This window comes from Pundamilia nyererei, unplaced genomic scaffold (genome assembly GCF_000239375.1).
Source record: "Pundamilia nyererei isolate P.nyererei 1_Seehausen unplaced genomic scaffold, PunNye1.0 scaffold00024, whole genome shotgun sequence".
NCBI lineage: Eukaryota > Metazoa > Chordata > Actinopteri > Cichliformes > Cichlidae > Pundamilia > Pundamilia nyererei.
Genome location: NW_005187425.1, coordinates 3,184,656 through 3,205,918, shown reverse-complemented (window position 1 = coordinate 3,205,918; position 21,263 = coordinate 3,184,656). Strand labels below are relative to the sequence as shown.

Below are 21,263 nucleotides of genomic sequence, written 5' to 3'. Positions count from 1 at the left end.
CAGTTGTAGTACTTTGTTAAGAAACCTTTGCCAAAACAATGACAGTCTGAAATCCATAGATTTAACCAAATGCAGTAAAGCAAATGCTTCACTGCAGCTGCCATCAATTATGGTTTGCTCTTGAGTCTTTCTGCCTTTCGCCTTCAAAACTTGATGCTCAATCAGGGTGAGCTTAGAAGATTTACACGGCCACTACTGAATATCCCATTTCTTTACACTTTATTCAGAATCACCTGGGCCTTGTGTAACATGCTTTGGCTCCCTCAACATCTGTGCTGTGTAGCAGCTTCCAATCAACAGCTGCATTTAGCTGAATATGAGCAAAAACCATACACTTCACGATTAATCCAGCTGTTTCTGTTGCATTATCAATGATCACTACCTTAGTGAATGGAGAAGCTATGCCTACCCATGCCATCACTCGTCTCCACTGTGTTTTGAGGATAATGTATTCGCCGGGTTAACATCCAGTCCAAACCTTCTCCTTTCATTCTTTCCTCACCCTACCTCACACCCATCAAGGTTAAGCTCAAGTTCATCTGGCTGACATTTTCTCTTCCAAAGCTGATTTTCTGATATTTTCTTAGTTGAGTGTATTGTAGCCTTTCTACTCTTGAGGTTTATGAAACCTTTTCCACAGATCTACTACTACTTCTTATGCGAGTTTTAACATCACATGTAGGATAACAAAACTCCTGAAAAGGGACAAACCAGTTTCGCATTAGCCGCCTGCCCAAATTTAATATGACACCGATAAGAACATGGTCAGAAATAATAAAGGTATGCCTACTATGTCTCTATTTAAGGAACCTCAGCTTGTGCAAATCAAAGGCTAAGGTTCCTGCAGTGTTGTTTGTAGTGAGCAGTATCTGCAAACTTGGAAAAGATGAGAAAATAATGATAGACAGACCTAATAAAACAGGCCACTGCCAAAAAAGAGGAATTTTTGGGCCTTCAGTTAGCTTGGAATGTGTACCCTGTGGAAGGTAATATCTCTGGACCAGCACACAGATAATTTATCCCATGAACAATATTTAACAAAGGATGAGAAAAACAAAACGCTTAGACAGTTCAAACTGTTTGTGCCTTTGTATTTGAAAAGCAATCAAGCAATGAAATGAACTGTAACTTACAAAGGTCTAGACAAAACCTAAAAGTTAAAAACAAAAGTCCTGAGCTCCAGTCATGACACAAACGGTCACTTGGATTTCCGCTTCTGCTTTTGGTACCAATCGGGAACTTCTTTATTTGTCTGTAAATGAAAATAAGAGAAAGAAATAATATGAAAAGTGAAAGAGATTTGTTAATATACTCTCATCTATTTGACTTTCTCATGACTCATGGCTACATACTAGAACATATGCTCAGTTAGCAAACTTCACTGAAAAACTTCTATTTCACTAAATGATTTTTTTTAAAAACTGTTCATCCTTTCATTTCTATTGCTTTGTCCTAACATGTGTCTAAGCACGTTCACATGGTGTGACTCATAAAAAGGGTGGTGCTACAACAGTCACTTACAAACACAGTGGGTTTGGGTTTGTTTGGTGATTCTTCTTCTGCTGTCCTGTTGATACATTTGGACTGCTGTTTTTTCCCCAATCCAGAAGTCCTGATACCAGTTTTATCTGTTTCCAACAGGTTTAGAGCGTCTGCCTGTCTGGACCGCATGCTGATCAGGACCTGCTTCATCATGGCTAACTCCTGGAAAACCGCACAGTTCATAAAAGAAAAAAGAGGAAACAAGAGTAAAACAATAAATGAAGGAGTGCATGAGAAATTACTGGGAGTGTAGAGTCCAAAAGGCCACAGATTTCAACTATATAATAGTTTGATTTAACAAAAAAAAAAAAAAAATGTAATTCTTCTCTTTTATCTTTATTAATGTTTTGTGAAACATTTGTTTTCAAGAATTCAGGTCGAAGAAACCAAACACAGTCCAGCGATGGGACGACTTGCACTAAGGGTCTGCAGGGATGGCAGCAGCGGCAACAGCAGCAGGGCAGAGAGGGGGACTCTCGGCCATTTCACGGTTCTATTTATCACCTCTGAGGACATGAGCCCTGGCATCTCGCACACACGCACGAGCACACACGCACACACTAGAGCACACACACACGCTAGTGGCATCCCAAATAGCCAAGCTGAGGAACAGCTGTCTATGACAGGGCACATACTTCATACAGCAAACGGCCTGCTTGGGAACATACTCCTGCGTGTACGCGCACGCGTGCTTACGATCATTAAGACGTAAGCACTCCGGTGTAAAGATCAACATTAAATTAATCAGCAGCTATTACTTATAATTGATTAATACCGTTAAATTTCAGACAAAAATACCAAACGTTTTGTTTTTAAGAAAAAAAGAAATTGTGTGAATTATCTGATTAAATTATAATTAGGTTTGTGTTCATTTATTTATTTATTTAAAGAAGACTTGAGCTCTAGGATATTATAAAGGAAAATTCCTAAATATTTACCAAAGACTGTTGGGGCCATAATTAAAGAGAGATATTAAATCTTTATACGTGTTGTTCCACTGAAGCATGGATTAACAGGTACGGTACCCACCTGGAGCAAGATACACTCAGACAATACAGTGGATGTCGCAGGTAACAGCTGCAAAACCTCATCACCGAAAACTAGATCTGCAATCATTAGTCATTAAATTCATGCAAACTGGGAAGTACTATAACAAAAAATAAATGTAATCTCTTTAGTTTTTAAACTCATACATTGCCAAAAAAAACAAAATAAAAAACTCTGAGGTTTAAGTCATGAACTTGTAGGAGAAAGAAAAAAAGAAATTGTGTCTCATCCCTGCAGCTTGCTTTACAATCTGGTTTAGCTACAAGTAAACTCTTGTGATTTGAGCTCAGAATTGCCACATTTCTGTCTGCACTTCAGAAGAAAACAACATGCTGAGCTAGAAGAGGTGACTGCTGTTTGAGGGTTTTACTGTTTACGTCAGTTGTGTGATGAAGTTGATCCAACACTTTGAAACTAAGAAACCAACCAACCAGTCTTTCTTTCTTTCTTTCTTCCAGGTTTCTCACTTTTCATTTTGTGACCTTACTTTCAGAGAATACTCTGGCTTTTTTATGTTTACAGTGATGTGCTATTGAAATATCACTGCAGCTTATAATTAAGCCCCCTGGAGTCTATTTGTGTGGGGTTTGAAAAAAAAAAAAAGCTCCAACAAAAACTCCATACAACCACTGATAATATAAATAGCAATGTAGCTTTTCGAATAAATGTACCACCCACTCAGTTTACGAATATTTTATATCTTGATATCATCAGAAAGCATTCAGCAAATTGATTGCCAACAATCACATAAACACTAAACAAAACACAACCAGTAACCAACACTGTCCCTTTGTGTACCTCTTGATGGTTGAGAAGTCGCTCCAGATCAGCGGCCATGTTGTTTCTCACCTGTTCCAGAGCGGTCCGCTCTTTCCTCAGAGAACTGAGGTCATATTCAAACACAGACAGAGAGATCAGATCTCTAGTTAATACAAAAAGTACACTTAATATTTATTCAGTAAGTATATGTAGTAAAATATTATTATGTCTTGAACAAAAATATTTAAAGACTGCAAAAACGGTAATATTAATGTCCTTCATGAAGCAGATTTAGTGGGTTTTAGTTTTTCTTATTGCTCTTTAGCGTCAGGTCAGGAGATGGGGCACACAGGATCAGATGTGAAGGTGTGGTATGCATCGTAATTTGAATGTTCATTCATTTGTGTATGCAAAAATAAACAAAAACGTTCATATAGATAAAAGCAACAGGACTTCAGTGCATCACGTAAAATTCTCCTGAGCTGTGCATCTGCAGCCAAACAGGTTAACCTTGCAGACCCACAGAGAAAACTTAAATGTTTCCGACAGGGAAAGTCTGACAGCATTTTTCTTAACCTTTTTCTTTTTTTTAACCCTTCTTGTTCCTGCACCTGGTGAGCGCTCCGTGGTAGCACACAGCAAGAGAAAACCTGCAGTCTGTCAATTTGCATTTTTGACAGGCTAAAATAGAGAGGGCACAACAGCAATTTAGGTCATTGCCAAGAACCTGTAAATGCACTCATGTGGGGACTTACATGCACGCATGCAGGTTTGCACAGACATAATGGGCTAGGTGTGAAAGGGACAAAAGATGAGACTGGGAGATAATGATAAGGAAGAGATAAACCAAAGGGTGGGGAGGTATGGGCTCCCTATTGTATCAAGTGATTTACAAGATACAAAGTTTAACCAAACAAATTAGCAAAGGACGCTTTCCAAGAAGGAGAGAAGGCTGAACAACCTTCAGATGAAAAGGTCGTGAATGAATGTTTTTTTTTTTTTTTTAAATGTAGTATGCAGCATTTGTACCTGACATTGCCCTCAAGTGAGGTGACACGCTCCTTCAGTATGCTGATCTGTGCATCCCTTTGTCTCACCGTCTCAATCAAGTAACTATAAGGTTGCTGCGTCTGCTGTAACAGCTGGTTGGCGGCCAACAACTGTGGAAAAAACAAAGTATGTGTTAACCTGAGCAGTTAGACAGCAATTACTTCACGTATGTAATGTTTCGTTTGACTTGTGTAAATTTTTCATGGGTCTGTCAAACTGTTATCTCCGGCATTTTTCAAAGATTCAACTAACGAAATTAGAAAAAAATGTGTTTTTCACAACACACGGCTAGTAACAAAGTGCTCAAAGATGCAATTTAAAACAGGTTCTTTGCAAAGTTGTCTGCTATGTGTAGACACAACACTACCTCATTCCTTAAGTTAGGTGCCTTTATTATGCTTGAATGATTCATAGGTCAGTGTTAAGTGGCTTAAACAAAAACATTCCCCTGGAAATGGTCAGGTACGATAACTTGATGGAAAAAGAGTGAAAAAGCAGCCAATTTCCACAAAAATGAGAAAAAAAACCTTTAAAAGACCTTTAGAAAACTAGTAGTGAAAATCAATTTATAAAAAAAACCCAAAATATATTACAAGAACGTCTGACAGCTTAGAAGCAAAATGTAAAGAAATCAGCGGTGGCTCAGTACAGTGCACAGTAATTGATCAACTAATGTCACACCAGTTAAGTAATTCTCTTTAGAAACTGGTTTTAGTTCATATTATAAAATTATATCAACTAAAATATTGGCAAATATTTCTGAATGATGCAAGATCTACAGTCATGGCATCTCTGATCTCATCAGGAGAAACTTGCATAAAAGTGAGTTTTTATGAAGGCATATCTAAACTTCAAGCTTTTTATGAAAAAAACAAAACAAAACATATCCATCAGTTGGTATTGTTCTTAAAATCTGCTGAACACTAGATAAAGTATGGGTGTTAAACATTAAACGGCTTTTACAACTGGCCGATAGTGAGTAGAACTGGGTGGAGGCTAAGGACAATCGTTAGTTAGTCAGGGCATTCGTGTGGGTGGTTTAGCAGTTAACACCCTGAGCCTTTCTAGTGAAAAGGAAGTATAATTTTTTCTTCTTCTTTTCTTGTATACTCAGTGAATCATGAGTTATTCCAGATGAATGCCAGTTGATCACAGCTGACAGTTGAATGGTTGGCTTATTTAAATCCTGCCCATTCTGGCTTGCACAACCTCTCCTCTCATTGAGTTTATAATAATGAGTGAGGAGAAAGAAGAAGAAAAGAAAGGAAAACACAAGCACATTTGGCTGACAGAGCTATCAGGCTTATAATTCCAAGTCTTCCTGGATAAAATTTCCCATTAGTGCACGAGTGGCAGACACGTGACTTTACATACACATTTGTATACAGAGAGAATTCACACACCCAAACTTTAAGCTTCAGTGTTGCACACTCATACACAAACGCAACATACTGCCAAACGCAACAAAAGCTCAATGGCTGTCATGGTTTTTGGCAATACTTCCCACTGTATCAACAACGTTTGACAGGTATTATGACTAACTTCACATTCTTCTCATACAAAGTCTGCAATGCATGCTATTTGTTTTTAAACAACCTGCCATTTTCGTCATTTGACTTCAAACGTGGAATCTGACAGTTTCATTGTTAAATGTTGACAGAAGATTCAGAAAAAAAGCAGGGGACCATCACAATGTGTCCCTAAGTGGGTTGGATGATACTCACTACTGTGCAAAAGTTTGGCCCTGAGGATGATATGAAAGAAATAATACCACAAATAAAGTCTTACACAACTACGCAGTAGTTAAGAAGAAAATAAAAATAAAAATCCTCCTAAGCTCACTTGCGCATAATTTTTAAAGACACCTGGCACGTCTTCCAGGAAAACTCGCCATGCCACTTCTGAGGACTTAACCTGTGGCAGGTGCTTCTTTCTCTTTACGCAAATTCAGCGCCGTTGAGATCAGGATTCACCGTTATGGATATATTTGTGGTCACTGTCATGCTTACCCTTGTGAAGTACCTAAAACTTTGGCTTAGTACAGCACACACGCACACTCTGCCAAAATCATTTTTTCCATTCTTCAAGATGTGACCTAATGTCACGGCTCCAATGGCAGCCTTTCAAAGAGAAGTGATTATACCACAGTCGTGACAATGTGAGGAGGTAAATAGAGATGAGAGAGGAGCCATCAAGGTTGGGCTTTGTAATGACTTTCTTTTGTTACAAGAGGGAATACGTAAATCATTGTGACTTTGACAGAAAAAGTGGAATAAATTTAAGCAGAGTCGCTGTAGGAGTTTTGTCACGGCGGGAAAACAAGTGTTTGCAGGTACTGACTTGAAATGCTTTCAAGTTTGTTTTCCTTAGAAATTAACAAGTACCACTCTCATATTAATGATGTTCTCCAGGGAATTTGATATTGTTTCAGGTGTTTACCTCTTCGGATATCTGCCCCGTCTGCGACTTGTGACTTTCCAACTCTCTCCTCAGTGATGTATTCTGCCTCTCGAGCTGCAGCACCCTGCGGGCCAAGTGAACGCTGCACAACAGCCACATAAAAGTTATGGGAATTTCAATCAACAAGACAAAAATCAACAAGATTACACTAGTGTGTATTTACACAATGCATCTTCTAGAGTCTGCTGCTAGGCAATGAGATTAATTTAGCCTTTTGGCTGCACATGCTGGAGATAAAAATCAAATAAAAGACTAAGTGGAAACATGCCCAGATGTTCTAGTTTGGTATTTTTAAGGAATTACTGTTAAACAACTGTTTAGTTCACAAGGCAAAAGACACCGTGTGGGTGACCGCCAAAGAAGAAAGCCACAAAGATGCACGATATGTGTCACATTTAAAGCATAAACAGCAAATTGTTTACCAGTATTGCAACATAAAGGGCAAAATTCAAAATCAAATACAAAGGAAAAGAATACATGACAATATAAATGATGCATTTCTTTAAACACTCAAAATATGTTTTGCAAATCTTATGCAGGATGCAAAACCTTAAAAGATCAACATTTGTGTTGCATACTTTGCTTGAAATGCAGTGAAGTGCTTCATGTACTATACCTCTGTTTTAGTCTTCTTTTGGCCGTTGTAGGAACATTTGCCCCATAGCCATATGAGAACAAAACCCTCTCTGCCTCTTCTTCATTCTCAACTGGCAAGAGATAATGGTACAACTGGAATTAGAGTATGTCTGCGGGGCTATTAAGATAAACAGGTACAAACATGTGGTTTGTTTTCTTTTCCTGCTAAGTTCAGGCATTTAAAAAGATCAAAAGATAAAACTGTATTAAGATTTTGTTGCCATCTTTCTATGTCAATCTCCCATCTTACCCAAATAAGATTATTATGTAATTTGTATTACACACATTTTTCCAATGTTAGGTTCCAGTTGAGTGCACTTGTTTGTTTTTGTCTGTCTGATTTCACAGATATGTGTTTAAAGTGGCTGTTTCCACAGAGATAATGCAATACTCTTACTTTCGGCGGCTTGCATGGTGACCTGGTCCAGCTCTTGCTCGAGCTTTTCATACGTTTCCAGGCGAGACGCCTGCTCAGCGTTCTGAGTCTGCAGCTCTGCTACCCGCCTCTCTGAGGAAGTTTGTAGCCTGTAAAACTCCTGAGTGAGGAGCTTAGCAGCAGGAGGAGAGACAGAGACAGACAATAATGTTCAAAACTATTGTTCTTAGTTGCACTTTAACACCTTTGTTTCCAAATTATGTCCGCAGAGTTATAGTTTATCAAGATCAGCTTTTTCCAAAATGATAAAAGTTATCTCACTTCAGTTATGTTTTGCTGTAAAATGAGGTTGTCAAACATGCCAACGCTATCAGTAAATCCTGTCATAAACCTGCCGCGTATGACCTGTGCAACTGCCACAAGAGTTGACTCGAGTCCCCATGAGTGGTGCTTACTGACAGAGAGTCATTCGCACTGATGGCAACATTGCCATGTCAAGCTATCCCAGTGTGGGATGGTTTGTTGATGGAGGCGATTTAATATAAATTCTAATCTCTGCATTAAAACTCATGATATGAGCCCTCTTGCTTCTAGAATTCCCAGAGTATTTAAAATAATTTAATATAATATTGATATTTGGTCTCTCTGTATAGCTACAAAAATCACCATGCAAAATATCCCAATACTTTTTATTGATTGATTGATTTTTCCCCACCACCCCAAACTAACATAGTAGCAAAAAACCTTTCGCTATACAAAGATAAAATGGTTAATAAATGTTAAGGTAACCCTGGACACACACAAGGCTTTGAAATCTTTTGATACTGCCAAGTTTATAGAGACTGAAAGAAAATGTAAAATGCTGTGCCTCAGCCTGCTAGTAAAGACATCTATCGTATAAATTTGAGGCGATTTTCCAAAAGGTTGACCTCTGATCTTGACCCTGAGTTGAAGTTCATTGAGATGAGAAGTCACCTCGTTTCTAAGTTAACTTGAGTGTCTAAACCGCCCGCCCAGCCAGCAAGGTTACGACAATACCCCATCAAACTTTTACAGCTGAGGGGCAAGAATTTCCTGGATTGGATGAGTGCTTTTTTGCTTTTGCTTATTTTGCTTCTTGCCTTTGCTGTTTTACCAAACTCAGTTTGATGCTCATACTACCACAGTTTGCTGCACAATCGAGCCTATATTTTACTTGTAGGTTTCATATATGGTTGCAGGCAGAAATTCATCGTAACAACAGGCTTGTAGGGAACAAGTACATTTATATATTTGACACACTTACATGTTTCAGACTATGAAGCAAATTTTAGTATTTGAAAAAGACAGCCAGGTTTTAAATGACAATGTCATTTGTTACAGAAAAACTGCTATCTAAACCTAACCTAATAACTGGCTGTGCCTTCCTTGGAAGCAAGAATTGCAGTAACTTGGAAATAGTCTTACACATTGCTGTGCAGGAATTTTGGCCCGCACTTTCAGAAATTTTAATTCAGCCAAACAGGTGGGTTTTCATGCATGAATGGCCTGCTTAAGGTCATTCCAAGGCATCTTAATTGGATTTAAATGTGGGCTTTTGACTAGGTCACTCCAAAAACCTTCATTTTGCTTTGTTTTGTAGCCATTCAGAGGTGGTAGAGAGCTTCACGGTTCCACCAGTTGGCCATCACACTACACCACCACCGCAACACTTTTGACGGTTTGTATGTTCCTTTTATGAAATGCTGTGTTTCTTGTGTTATGAGACACAAATCTTCCAGAAAGTTTTCCCTCATAAGTCCATAGAATTTTCCTAAAAGTCTTCATCAACAGATCATCAAGATGTTTTTAGGCAAATATGAAATGAGCCTTTGTGTTCTTTTTGGTCGACAGTAGTTTTCTCCTCGGAAGTCTCCCATGGCCATTTTTCCCAGTCTCTTTCTTACTGTTGAATCACAAACGCTGACCCTAACTGAAACACATGAGGTCTGCAGTTCTTTTGTGTCCTCCTGGATGAGTCATTGATGCACTCTTAGAGTATTTGGTAGGACGGCCACTCCTGGGAAGGTTCTCTGTTTGTAATTAATAGATCTCACGATGGTTCACTGAAGTTCCAAAGCCTTGCCTTGGAAATTGCTTTTTAATCTTTTCCATACTGAGTGACAATGACATTGTTTCTCATCTCTTCTTGAGCTTTTTTAGATGGTGGCATGTGATTTCTTGATTCAAGAGGTTTGGCAGGAATCAGGCCTGGGTGTGGTTAGTGAAATTAAACTTAGCTTTCCAAAATAAATGTGGTTAATTTTCTCACAGTTAATTAACAACTTAAAAAGGCAGGACAATAATTTTTTCAGACAGGGCCAGGTGGGTTTAACTCTTTTCCCCCCCGACTAAATGAAATCACAATTTAAAAACTACATTTTGTATTTACTTGGGTTATCTTTGTTTAAAAGAAAATTTATTTGAGGATCTGAAACATGTAAGTGTAACAAAGATGCAATGTCCAATGCAAAAAGAGGAAGCTAGGAACTATTTGACGCTTGTCTTTTTAATCACAGTACACTATACTGGGAAGTTGTGGTGAAGTACCTAAACATTATTTATGTACTGAAGCCACAGGTCAATATTGTTATCGTTCAGATTAAACATAGAGTTCCTTCACTTACATACCCCTCTGAGTGTGTCTCTCCACTATGCCTCGGTTCATGTGCAGATGCATAATGAAACACATGCTCAAATACAGCTTATAAGATAATGACAAGATAAATAAGATAATGGCTAGATAGTAAATAACTAAAAAGAGAAGATGGCGTAATTACAGCACTGATAAATACCTTAAAGGGATAATGAAAATTTTAAACAGATTTTTCCCATTTGATTTAATCAACGGTGAACTACAAAGCATTACACAGACTTTTAATCAGAATGAATGTTCCACCATCGTAATCAAATGATGGATAATGGAGTAATATCTTGAGACGTAGGGTATATTTTTGTTCCCATTACATACATGATTACATAAACTTTGTTTTTGGATTAACTTGTTAGAAATTGTTTCCTTTTACCATTTTTCCTTTTCAACATTTACTCGAAAAATAGATCAGGAGAAAAGAAAGATCAGACGGAGACAAAAAGCAAGCCTTGCAATCACAGCGTTAATTTAAAAAATAAAATAAATAAATAAATAAAAAAATTAAGCATTTTTCTCCTTTTATGAACACGTGATGTGATGAGAGGTGCATCCAGACATCAAGGACTAATTGCACTTAGTGTACTTCTTTCATAAGTACGCTTGATTCATTGGACACAAATAAAAATGAAGCCACTGGAGCGATTTATGAAGACGGATAGCCGTGTTAATTTTTAAGTACTATGGACGGACTTGATTTTAGGCTTCAGTTGTGCATATTCGGTTGTAATAACAACATCGTATGTTTGTGGGCAACGTTTCTCCCGTCTGTGCCAAACAGATCATTTTTGACTGACTGATAATTAGGAGTCGACTAGAAGCACCAACTTTGTTATCAAAGAAGTGTTCAAGGTGACAATCAGACTGAGGTAATGTTGAATTAAATAAGAAGACTGAGAGAATTTTTAAGTTGCGTGCTACTTTCTGTAATGAATGCTCCACAGACCTCAGCAGGATGCACTGAACCTGCTTTTAAAAATTCTAGGAGAAATCCAATTACTAATACGAATAAACAACCTGTAACATTAACTCAAGCAGAAAGTAAAACAAACACACTAGTAATCGGGTATCCCATCATTTTATGTCTGAGTACCTCTAGTTTCTTCTGCTGTTTCTCACACTCCAGCTGACACTGAGCTAGGGCTTTAGCCGTCTCATCCTTGACCATATTAGCGCGCTCAGCTTCAAAAGAGTGCAGCTTGGCCTGGTTGGATAGTTCTGCCACCCGGCTGTCTGTACCCAGCTGCAGCTGACGGAACCTAGAGTAAGAAAAGATGGAGATAAAGTCACACACCTCACTAGATATTAAAGATAATTTTTGTATTTTTTTTTAAATGCCACAACATGTTTTGGTACAAAGAGACTATGTGGACTAGATAATAAAGGAGCACAGTGTGCTTCTCACACAAAAGGTAAACTCAGCTGTAGGCTGGTGGTTGAGCTCAGGCATGCCCGGTGGTTTTAAACAAATGCTGCAACTTCTTCCGTAACAGGGACTCAATTACATTTGCGGTAAATGTCTTAAAAGCATGCTCCTTTGGAAACTGGCAAAGAAGCTGTCAGTTGGTATACTTTAATTCCCCATTGTACACTATTGTGAAATTAAGTTCAATTTGCGCCTCCACCGCTACACAAAGTCATTTAGCAGGAAGTTTGCTTGTTACAGTGCACCATTTCTTCAGTTGTGCTTGCAGCAGTTTTTGATTTTGTTCCATCTACAGTGATTAAGTTGGCACCAGTAAAAGGTTTTTCCATATAACCTAACCAATTAGACAAGAATAAAGGGACCGAAAGTGCCCTGCAGTTAATGTCGGATATAGAATATAAAGACAGAGGTGCTTTTATTTTGATTTTGATCCAATTTTCTATGCATGTAAATGCAAAGACATAACAAACTGGTTGGTTATTTTAATCTTTCCAGTCATTCATCAGGCTGAAACAGCAAATGGATCCTGATGAATCGAGCAGCATGTGTAAGACTGTTAGATGTGTAAGAAAAATAACTTGAAGATATCACTTCCCGCTCGAGAGAAATTATAAACTCAATTTTTTCGTGACTAATTAAAAAAGGGCAACGATTTTTCTGCAGCCTTTAAAGTACAACACGAGCAGACAACAGTTTCAAGCTCACTTCTCCTCCCTAGGCAGTGTTCGAGCATGCACACACAGACCCCATCAAGTCGTGGAGGTTGGTTGGATAATATTAATAACTCTCGATTACAGCTGACCTGATAAGATTTCATCATCCATAGTGCGCAGGCCTGAGCTATGTGCTCACAGTGATAGACGTGTACACATGGTGGACATTTTATGCCTTCTTTTATTCATCGTGGCCGCAATATGGAAGCAAAGAAGTAAAAATTTCTTCGGAAAACAATGTTACCCTTCCGGAAGGCTCATTAGCTGCGTTTATTCTTGTGCTTTTAAATGGCAAATTTATGACAGTGGCAAATAAGAGTACGTGACACTCAAGCTACCCAAGGCAGCATTGCTGCAGCAAAGTCTGTCAGGAAGGTGAAAACGGAAAACTGTGCTCAACACTTTGCCTTTGTTTTGGACAATCGGATCGCTAAGGTTCAAGCTGGCCCTTTAGGCTTAAATTAACTGACGCCATTTCAGGCTTCTCACCCTCATTCTTTGCCCCAGAAATAGGGGCATGCGTGGGGTTAGGGGTTAAGGGCTTGAGGCTAGCATCTGTCATTGCTGGCTTGCGATGTGATGTAGAGAGGGAATGTGATCGCTGTAGAGAGAGTCCAAGGGAGAGTGAAGTGACTTTGTGCATGTGTGTGTGTATGGAAAGACTAACAGCTGGTGGTTTGGATGTAGAGAAATGCATGGCATGTAGTAGTAACCCAGAACTGGGACACTACTACTACTGCTGCTGCTGCTGCTGCTGCTGCTGCTGCTGCTGTGTAAGTGGCTCTGTTTGTGTGTTGCAGAGACACTTAAAGTGAAAAAAATAAAGATTTATGACATGAGAAATGAGAATTCTTGATGGTGCAGAAAGAAATTTCTCCACGTAAATAATTGTTAGTTTTAAAATGTGGTTTCATAAGGGAGTCTTGAGAAATCAGGTGCAAAGACACATACCATGTGACTAATGACACAAGTATGTACACAGCAGAAATAAGGCACAACACACCAGGACGACTGAAATGCTACCTCCAATAAAAAAGAAATCTTACACCTTAAGTATTTATGTGCTGGCGTGTTCATCAGGGCTCACAATATTTCTATAGCAATTTTCATGCAATTTTTAAAACTTCTTACAAGGCTGTGGCCCAGAGGCACCTTTCCAGGCTATACTGAGATGGCCTCTGTGGCCTGGAGCAGAGATAGAGACTAGCTGGTCAGACACTAATCACTCAGAAGGAGGGTGGAAAAGGAAAAAATATACTAGAAAAACAACTTCATTTTTTTAAAAAAAAACCCTACAAAATCTGAAAAAACCCCCACATAGTTTAAGCATTAAAAGGCAACAAAACTTGATTACTAAACTCACTTTCTCTTAATAGCAATTTCAAAATCTCATCTTATTTCCTCAGCAAATATCGTCAGTGCCATCAAATAATCGGTGCCTCATTTTGCTTTTTACCTGTCCTGTTTCAGCTTATACAGGCCAAGACACTGGCTGCTTAGGACCTCTTTTTATAAAGTAAACTGACTTCCGAGCAACCTTTTGATCTCTCTGCTACAGCAAAGCCTTCATGTGATCTTTAGTAAGAGATGGTAAACCACAGCCACCAAAGTCCTGCCGCGCCCACAACATTTGCTAATGACAGGCGGTCACTGGCTCGCATGTCAGCGTCAAAGCAAGTACAAGCTCACAGCTTTAAAAGAAACAGAAGAAACACGGTGAGAACTTAATCTTTATAAAAAGCACAGCAATCAAGCTGGCTTTATTAATCAAACTAGTTTGGCTTCTTTGGCTGGTCTTCTACACACAAACACAGAATACAATGAATTATGCAAATGGGTTCCAAATATTTCATGGTTAACAACGACAACAAAGAGTCGTTCCAGATGCCCTCAGTTACCCTCAGGTGGAAGGTGTTAACAAAACCACGACGCTACCTGTCACATTAACGAGTCTTTCTCATGCAGCTGGAAACAAAAACAGATTTTAGTAGTCTAAAGCAGAGGTCCCCAACCATTTTTTGCGCCACGGACCGGTTTATGCCCGACAATATTTTCATGGACCGGCCTTTAAGGTGTCGCGGATAAATACAACAAAATAAAACTAGTACCGGTATTGGAAAAAAAGAAAATTTATTCATAATACACGTGAAAAGACCAAGGAACCGAGTAAACGATAAAAACGATAACAAAATAACGCTGAAAAGAGATAAAAACCCTGAAAACTATACATTTCACACCTGAGCCTCAACTCTCGCGGCCCGGTACCAAACGACTCACGGACCGGTACCGGTCCGAGGCCCGGGGGTTGGGGACCGCTGGTCTAAAGTATGTAATCATGTGACCAAGCACTTTTTTCCAACTTTCATGTGTGGTATTTTCAATTGTAACTAAGAATTTGTACTCATTATATCGCTGCTTGCACAGATAAAAATGTTGATATTTATTCTAAAACTACCAGTTTTCATGTTATTTAAAACCTCCCATTTTGAACCGCATTAAAAATCTAGTTTATACAAGAAAAAATAAAAGAAGTTACCCGTAACATGCATTTAACAAGGTGCACAGACAGTCCCATTTTCCCACTTACTTTTTTTAGTACTCTCTCTCTTTGTTTTTTTAATCAAATTAAGACTGAGAGAATTTTATTAATAATCAATATAATAACTTCCACTTATCTTCTTGGCTACAAAAATGACCTAAAGGGAGACTTCTGACTTCTGTGTATGACATGGAGTGACAGGGGAAAAAACAAAACATGTCAGTGTTGCGCTTTAAGCATGTGACAGATGATAAAACTCACTGCTCCAGCAGTTGGTCATATCTGGACTGGGCGTCTCTCTCAGCAGCCACTGCTCGGTCTCTCTCCAGCACCGCGCCGTCTCTGGCCTCGCGCAAGTTCCTGATCAAACACACACACACGCACACACAGTTGAAAGACACTCTCATTCCTGTGGAAAGCAATGATTTTAATCATTCGAAGATATGCTGCTATTTTCTTAGTTTTTGAGGTACTGTTACATTGTAACCTTTTTTTGAACATGTATATATAAAGAAAAAAAAAGAAAAGAAAAGAAACATTAAGTTGACACGAATAAGTATATAATCACACAACTTACACACTCACAAAGGATCAGGGTGAAGTTTACTGCGAAATTTGCTTTACTCTATGTTAGATAAGATGAAAAATAAAAAGACCAAGTGTAGTGTGTGCACAATTATTCTACTTTTTGCTGTTCTCTAATTCACCACAAGTAGCTCTACATATTTTAACAATGCAAATATTTATGTTTGATGTCTTGTTTCTTCTCCTCCTCCCGGGGATCTTTTGCTTTTTAGGTGAATTTGTAAACCACAACATCATTGAGTCACCAGTCTCTTCGCTAATGCAATGCTTCAATTTGTAATTATAAACCACTCACTGACTCTTAATGAGTAATGAATAATGTTTGACTTTACTTGGTTTAAACAGCACCCCTGATATTCAGTTTTTCAGCAGTTATACTAAAAGACGCTGATACCTGTTTTCCCTCTCATACATCTCCCTGGAGGTTCTCTGCAGGTTGTCTATCTCCTGACTTGTTTTCAGCCTGATGTTCTCCAACTCCTCTCTTAATTTGCTCTCATATTCTGACTTGTAGTGGTCTCTGTAGAGAAAAGAAGATAAAAAAATGTTTTTTTAAATGAACAGAGCATTATACGCAGAAGCTTTCTTCATGTGGGTGAGGTCATAAGAACTGAGATCAGAATACAGCTGGCAGATACTGCGTATCATCATCTAATTTTTATTGACTATTATAATACTTGCACAGCTTACTTCTTCCATATCAAAGCACTAGAATAGTGGCTTCTTATGAGAAGCATAAAAGAACAAAAACAGCAAAGCCGAACCTGGATGCTACATATTTTTCATAGGCGTCTTCCCTGGCTTTTTTAGTGTCTTCTAATTGTACCTGGTCAAAAAAACAGAAACAAAAGTGAGAGCAAACCACACGGGGACTTCTTGTGTTACTATAAGCATTTTGCCAAAGAACTGTCTGAACCTGCAATCTCTCCAGGCGGTCTTCTTCATGTGCACAGCGAACACTGAGTTCCACATTCTGCCTGTGCAGGTACTCCTTGTCCTTCTGCAGGAGTGTCACTGATTGTTGCAATGTTGCCACCTGGAGGACACGAAGGAAGAATACATTTAAAAAAAAAACAAAAAAAACAACTATTAACACAGAACCATTAAAGAAAGATTTAGAGGGTATTACGAGGAAAGCATCTGTGTAATGCACCTCTTTGCTGAGTGTGTCCCTTTCTCTGGTCACTGCAGCGTGAGACAAGTCTACGGCCTCATATCTCCTCTTTAACTCCTTCAGCTCTGCTTCAAAGTTGTCGCGCTCTCTATAAAACACAACATCAGGAGTGGACACAAATTTAAACTTACAAGTTCAAAATTTAAATATAAAGGTAAGTTTAAATTCATCATCTCCTATTTGTTGTTTTCTGAGGGGAAAAGGGGTTTGGAGCTTGTTGTTTCCAGTTTATTAGATAATATCATAGTGAAATGCTGCTCTTTGAAACATTACATAATATTAAAGTAATTAAAATGATAGCAAACAAAAACTGACGGCTGGTTTTCCTTTTTTAAATAAAACACAAAGGCTCTTGGCGTCCTACTTTTCCACCACATCTATTACAGACATGCTGTTACACCAGACGATCCATTAAGTGCTTCAACGCCAGTATCAAATGTTACAATGCACTGTTTTCAAAGGATCTGACTCACAGTAGTCAAATTTATAATGTGTTCTTTCATTACTGTTATAGAAGAAAAAGCAGCGGGCTGCTCTTAAATCTACAATACAGTTCTGCATTTTTTCCCCATGTACTGTTTAAAAATTGTGTTTCTGGGACAAGGACAGAGCCTAAAATATGTACTGTGGCCTTCGTAGGAAATATAGAAAGCTCATAAGCTGACCTCTGATTAGCAAATGTCACATAAGCAAACACACCGTTTGATGTTTGGGTAGTTTTCTCTGCGGTAGTCGCCATCTTGGATCTGCTGTTTGGTGTCAGCCAGTTCTAAGGTCAATCTCTGACTCCTCATCTCCAGCTCTGTACGCAACCGCCGCTCTTCCTCGTAGCTCTTTGAGGACACATGCACAGAAAAGACAATACTGATAATACAAGAAGCACCTTATCTACTACGACTATTATTATTATTAGCATTATCATCATCATTATTAGCATTAGCATTATTATTATTAGATGTGATAAGACACATTCCCGCATTCAGCACGAGGTGATGCGCAATTTTACAGCCAGACGTCTCCAAATCACAAACCGAAACCTTGCCAAGAAAATAAGGCATCCGAAAGAAATACTAGGAATTCTGCTACTAGTATTCCTTGGACACTGGAAGGAATAATAATGAAAAACTGAAAGATTAGGATTTCAGGAAGAATCCAGTCCAGGCACTCAATGTAGGAGCAACTGATAAAAAGGCCTTTGTTTTTAGTGAGCTAGAGGAATTGGAATATGTACACTAGCATGTATTGGCTTGTGTGTTCTTCAGGGTGCGAGACGTCTACGTTTAAAAAAAAAAAAAAAAAAAAAAAAAAAATCACCTGTCACACAGCAATGTTTAGATGCCCTGTGGCATTTTCATCTTAAAGCATCTCTTGCCAAGAAGAGAATTAGGACAGGATATTTTCCACAGTTTTCCCATTCTCAGATGTTCCGAACACAAGGAAATAGTCTGCTTTTAAGACATCCACACTACTGTGTGGGTAATACAAGCATGCTGTTTGGATAGTGCACATGTGGAAGCACACATGATATCCACTCAGTAATGCAGTACAGGAATATTACCTGTGCTATTTACTATCTGTAACAAAGCAACAGCATGCCTACTTTTTACTATGGAACCGTCAAGTTAAATACCAGCATGTCTGGTCCGACTGTGTCAGACATTTGCGTTCTCACATTCACCTCCTTAGGGTGAAAACTACTTAGCCAACATCCCTCCAGCAGCCCGAGTCTGAATTCATGACATTTTTTTGGCATATTATAACCCTGCTGTCAGCATGACACAGCATTTTCTCATCATTGTGTCATGCATGCCTACGGGGTGTCTGGTAGTTGTATTGACTGTACTGTTTTTGTTTAACTCACACCAATATCATTCTCAACACTGCAGTTTTTAACATTGAAAAGTCGCTACGATTGACGCTTTTAGCACATCTTGACCATCTGCGATCTTTGTTTTTACATTTCCTAAACAAGTGACTCAAAGTCTGAGTGTTTCAAGTATGTTTCTTTAAACATAACAAAAGAAAATAAAGACAAAAAAGAACAAGTGTTTGATATGCTACGTAAACAATTATGTGAACACTTTGCACAAGTGCTGCTAGGTTGGGTTTGTGTGTTTTACCTCAATCAGTGTCTTCATCTTGGTTCTGTGCATACCCAGCTCTTCTGTTACACTGCTGTCCTTCAGACTAAGCTCAACTAGCTGGGCCCGCAGAGGAGTCACTACCTCATAGAAACGCATCTAGGGACACAGCACAAAGAAAACGTCACCTTGTTTCTTGATTTCTTTATATGTTGTCCTTTCTAATGACCAATAGAAGACCACCTCATACTCACAGCTACATATTCCTGTATAGATATTTTGTCCTCAGGAAGACCACGAAGCTCCTGGTATCTGTCCTGGGAGAGGTCCAGATCCCTGAGAGATCTCCTCAGTTCTCCAGCCTTCTCACACAGCTGTCGGTTAGTCTCCTCCAGCTGCTGCTGCCTGAGCAGGATGGACTCCATCTCCTGCTTACGCAGAGCCTGCTGCTTCCTGGTGATGACAGCCTTTTTTAACAAAGTTGACATTTGACCTCAGCAGCTAAATGATGGGACGGAGGGTATATGTAGTTGTATTAGTTAGAAATTACATTACAATGCACTATAGAAGCTCTGCTTATGCACGTTAAAGCACACATAATTGTGTACTTTAACATGCATAACACGCAGGTCCTCTTTCACTGCATCTATCAATCTTCTCTGTGGTATTCCTGTTTTCCTCCTGCCTGGCATCGCCATAAGACCCTGACCTCCAATCCCAGATCCAACAGGATTAGAAATGGTTCAGATTAAGCAGTTTGTATACAAAGTTAGAAAGGCAAGGTTGACATGGTTTGGACACGTACAGTGCACGGATAACTGATATATCTGATATAATTGTCCGATATATCAATTATCAATCACTGGACATACTGTATCAATTATTCACGCACTGTACGTGTCAAAACCATGTCAACCTTGCCTTGTTGGAAATACTGCTCAATAGCCTGAGCTGTATATGCATTTCTTGCTCCCAAACATGACACTGATGCTACAAAGGGCACAGGGCAGACACAACATCCTTGTGTGATGTAATACAATGAGATATGGGGGCAGGGGCCACGTCTATAAGAGTGCTGCTTTATATGCACACATAAAGACTTCAATTTAAGTCTTTATGTCTCGGAAAATATAACTAGTCCTGAAACCCCTGCTCTGGTTGTGTCCTTTCTCACCTGTTCTCCTCCTGAGTAAGTTTCAGCTGGTTATCCAGTCTTAGGACCAACACTTGTTTCTGATGCAGGGCGTCATTCAGCCTCTCCTCCAACTCCTCAATCTGAAACACCAGATATTTTATTATAGACGCTTTAATTCAATCACAAAACTATTACTGCAACAATGATGCTGCAGTACCAGGTCGTTTTTCTCCTAATCAGGGGAAAAGTTATCTGCAGAAACACTGTCTCCATTTCCCACCCCAAGTCTACCTTTGACATATGATCGGCCTTCATGTTGTCTATGATGAGATTCTTCTGAGATAGCTCGATTTTAAGCAGCTGGATGTTGTGCAGCAGCTCCTTCCTCTCGATCAGCTGGCGGGTCACCTTCTGGGAGCCGTTCCGCTGCTCGTCGGACGAGGAGACATCCTCGGTGGTGGGCACGGTAGTCTCCAAGCTGATGTCCTCAGACTCTAGGTCCAAAGAGCTGGAGACGTTGGCTGCAGTCGGCTTGAGATGCTGCTTCTTCGGAGGCATTTTGTATCGTTTTGAATCCTGATTCTGACTCCTCGGTACCTCTCTGGCTAAACCGCTAAACACTGGTAACCAGCGTTAAACAAAGAGGACATGAACTTCATGCTGAATTGCAGTGACACCCCGGACTCAAAAAGAGAAGCCACAGAATTGTTTTTGTTTTCAAGTGTCCCGCTCTGAGCTGCCTGCTAGCCGCCACCGGCTCGACTTCTATGTGGGTTCAGCTACAGCGCCCTCTGTAGTAATAAGCGTGAAGTGCAATCGCCATATAGTTCTCTGTACGTGATAACTATATATCGTCGTGCAGTACCCCCTCCTACCACGGGGGTCGCTATAATAACGACAGCGACAAATAATTCAACTGCTTCCTTTAAGAATTTGTTTTCAACAAACAATTAGATGGCCAGCCAAAACTAACTTTTAACATGTATAATATTTTACACAATGCTGAAAAATACTTTTGTGTTTTTCGACATAACGTGCTTTTTATTCGACATGATTTCTAAATGCAGAAGAT

At 39.2% G+C, this 21,263-nt stretch overlaps 1 protein-coding gene across 1 annotated transcript; it reads right to left on the bottom strand.

Moving 5' to 3' along the window:
- Positions 1-1,073: 1,073 nt before the first annotated feature.
- On the bottom strand, positions 1,074-21,006 carry pibf1 (progesterone immunomodulatory binding factor 1). The gene is made up of 18 exons (XM_005727405.2): positions 20,483-21,006; positions 20,231-20,331; positions 19,311-19,509; positions 19,096-19,215; positions 17,675-17,808; positions 16,955-17,063; positions 16,718-16,837; positions 16,566-16,627; positions 16,196-16,321; positions 15,478-15,576; positions 11,632-11,797; positions 7,892-8,042; positions 7,475-7,565; positions 6,838-6,940; positions 4,378-4,508; positions 3,388-3,472; positions 1,522-1,704; positions 1,074-1,252 (listed from the first exon to the last, which is right to left on the bottom strand). Exons 1-18 carry the CDS (start codon positions 20,747-20,749, stop codon positions 1,199-1,201), a joined length of 2,301 nt encoding a protein of 766 aa, XP_005727462.1. The 5' UTR covers positions 20,750-21,006; the 3' UTR covers positions 1,074-1,198.
- Between the last annotated feature and the right edge of the window lie 257 nt (positions 21,007-21,263).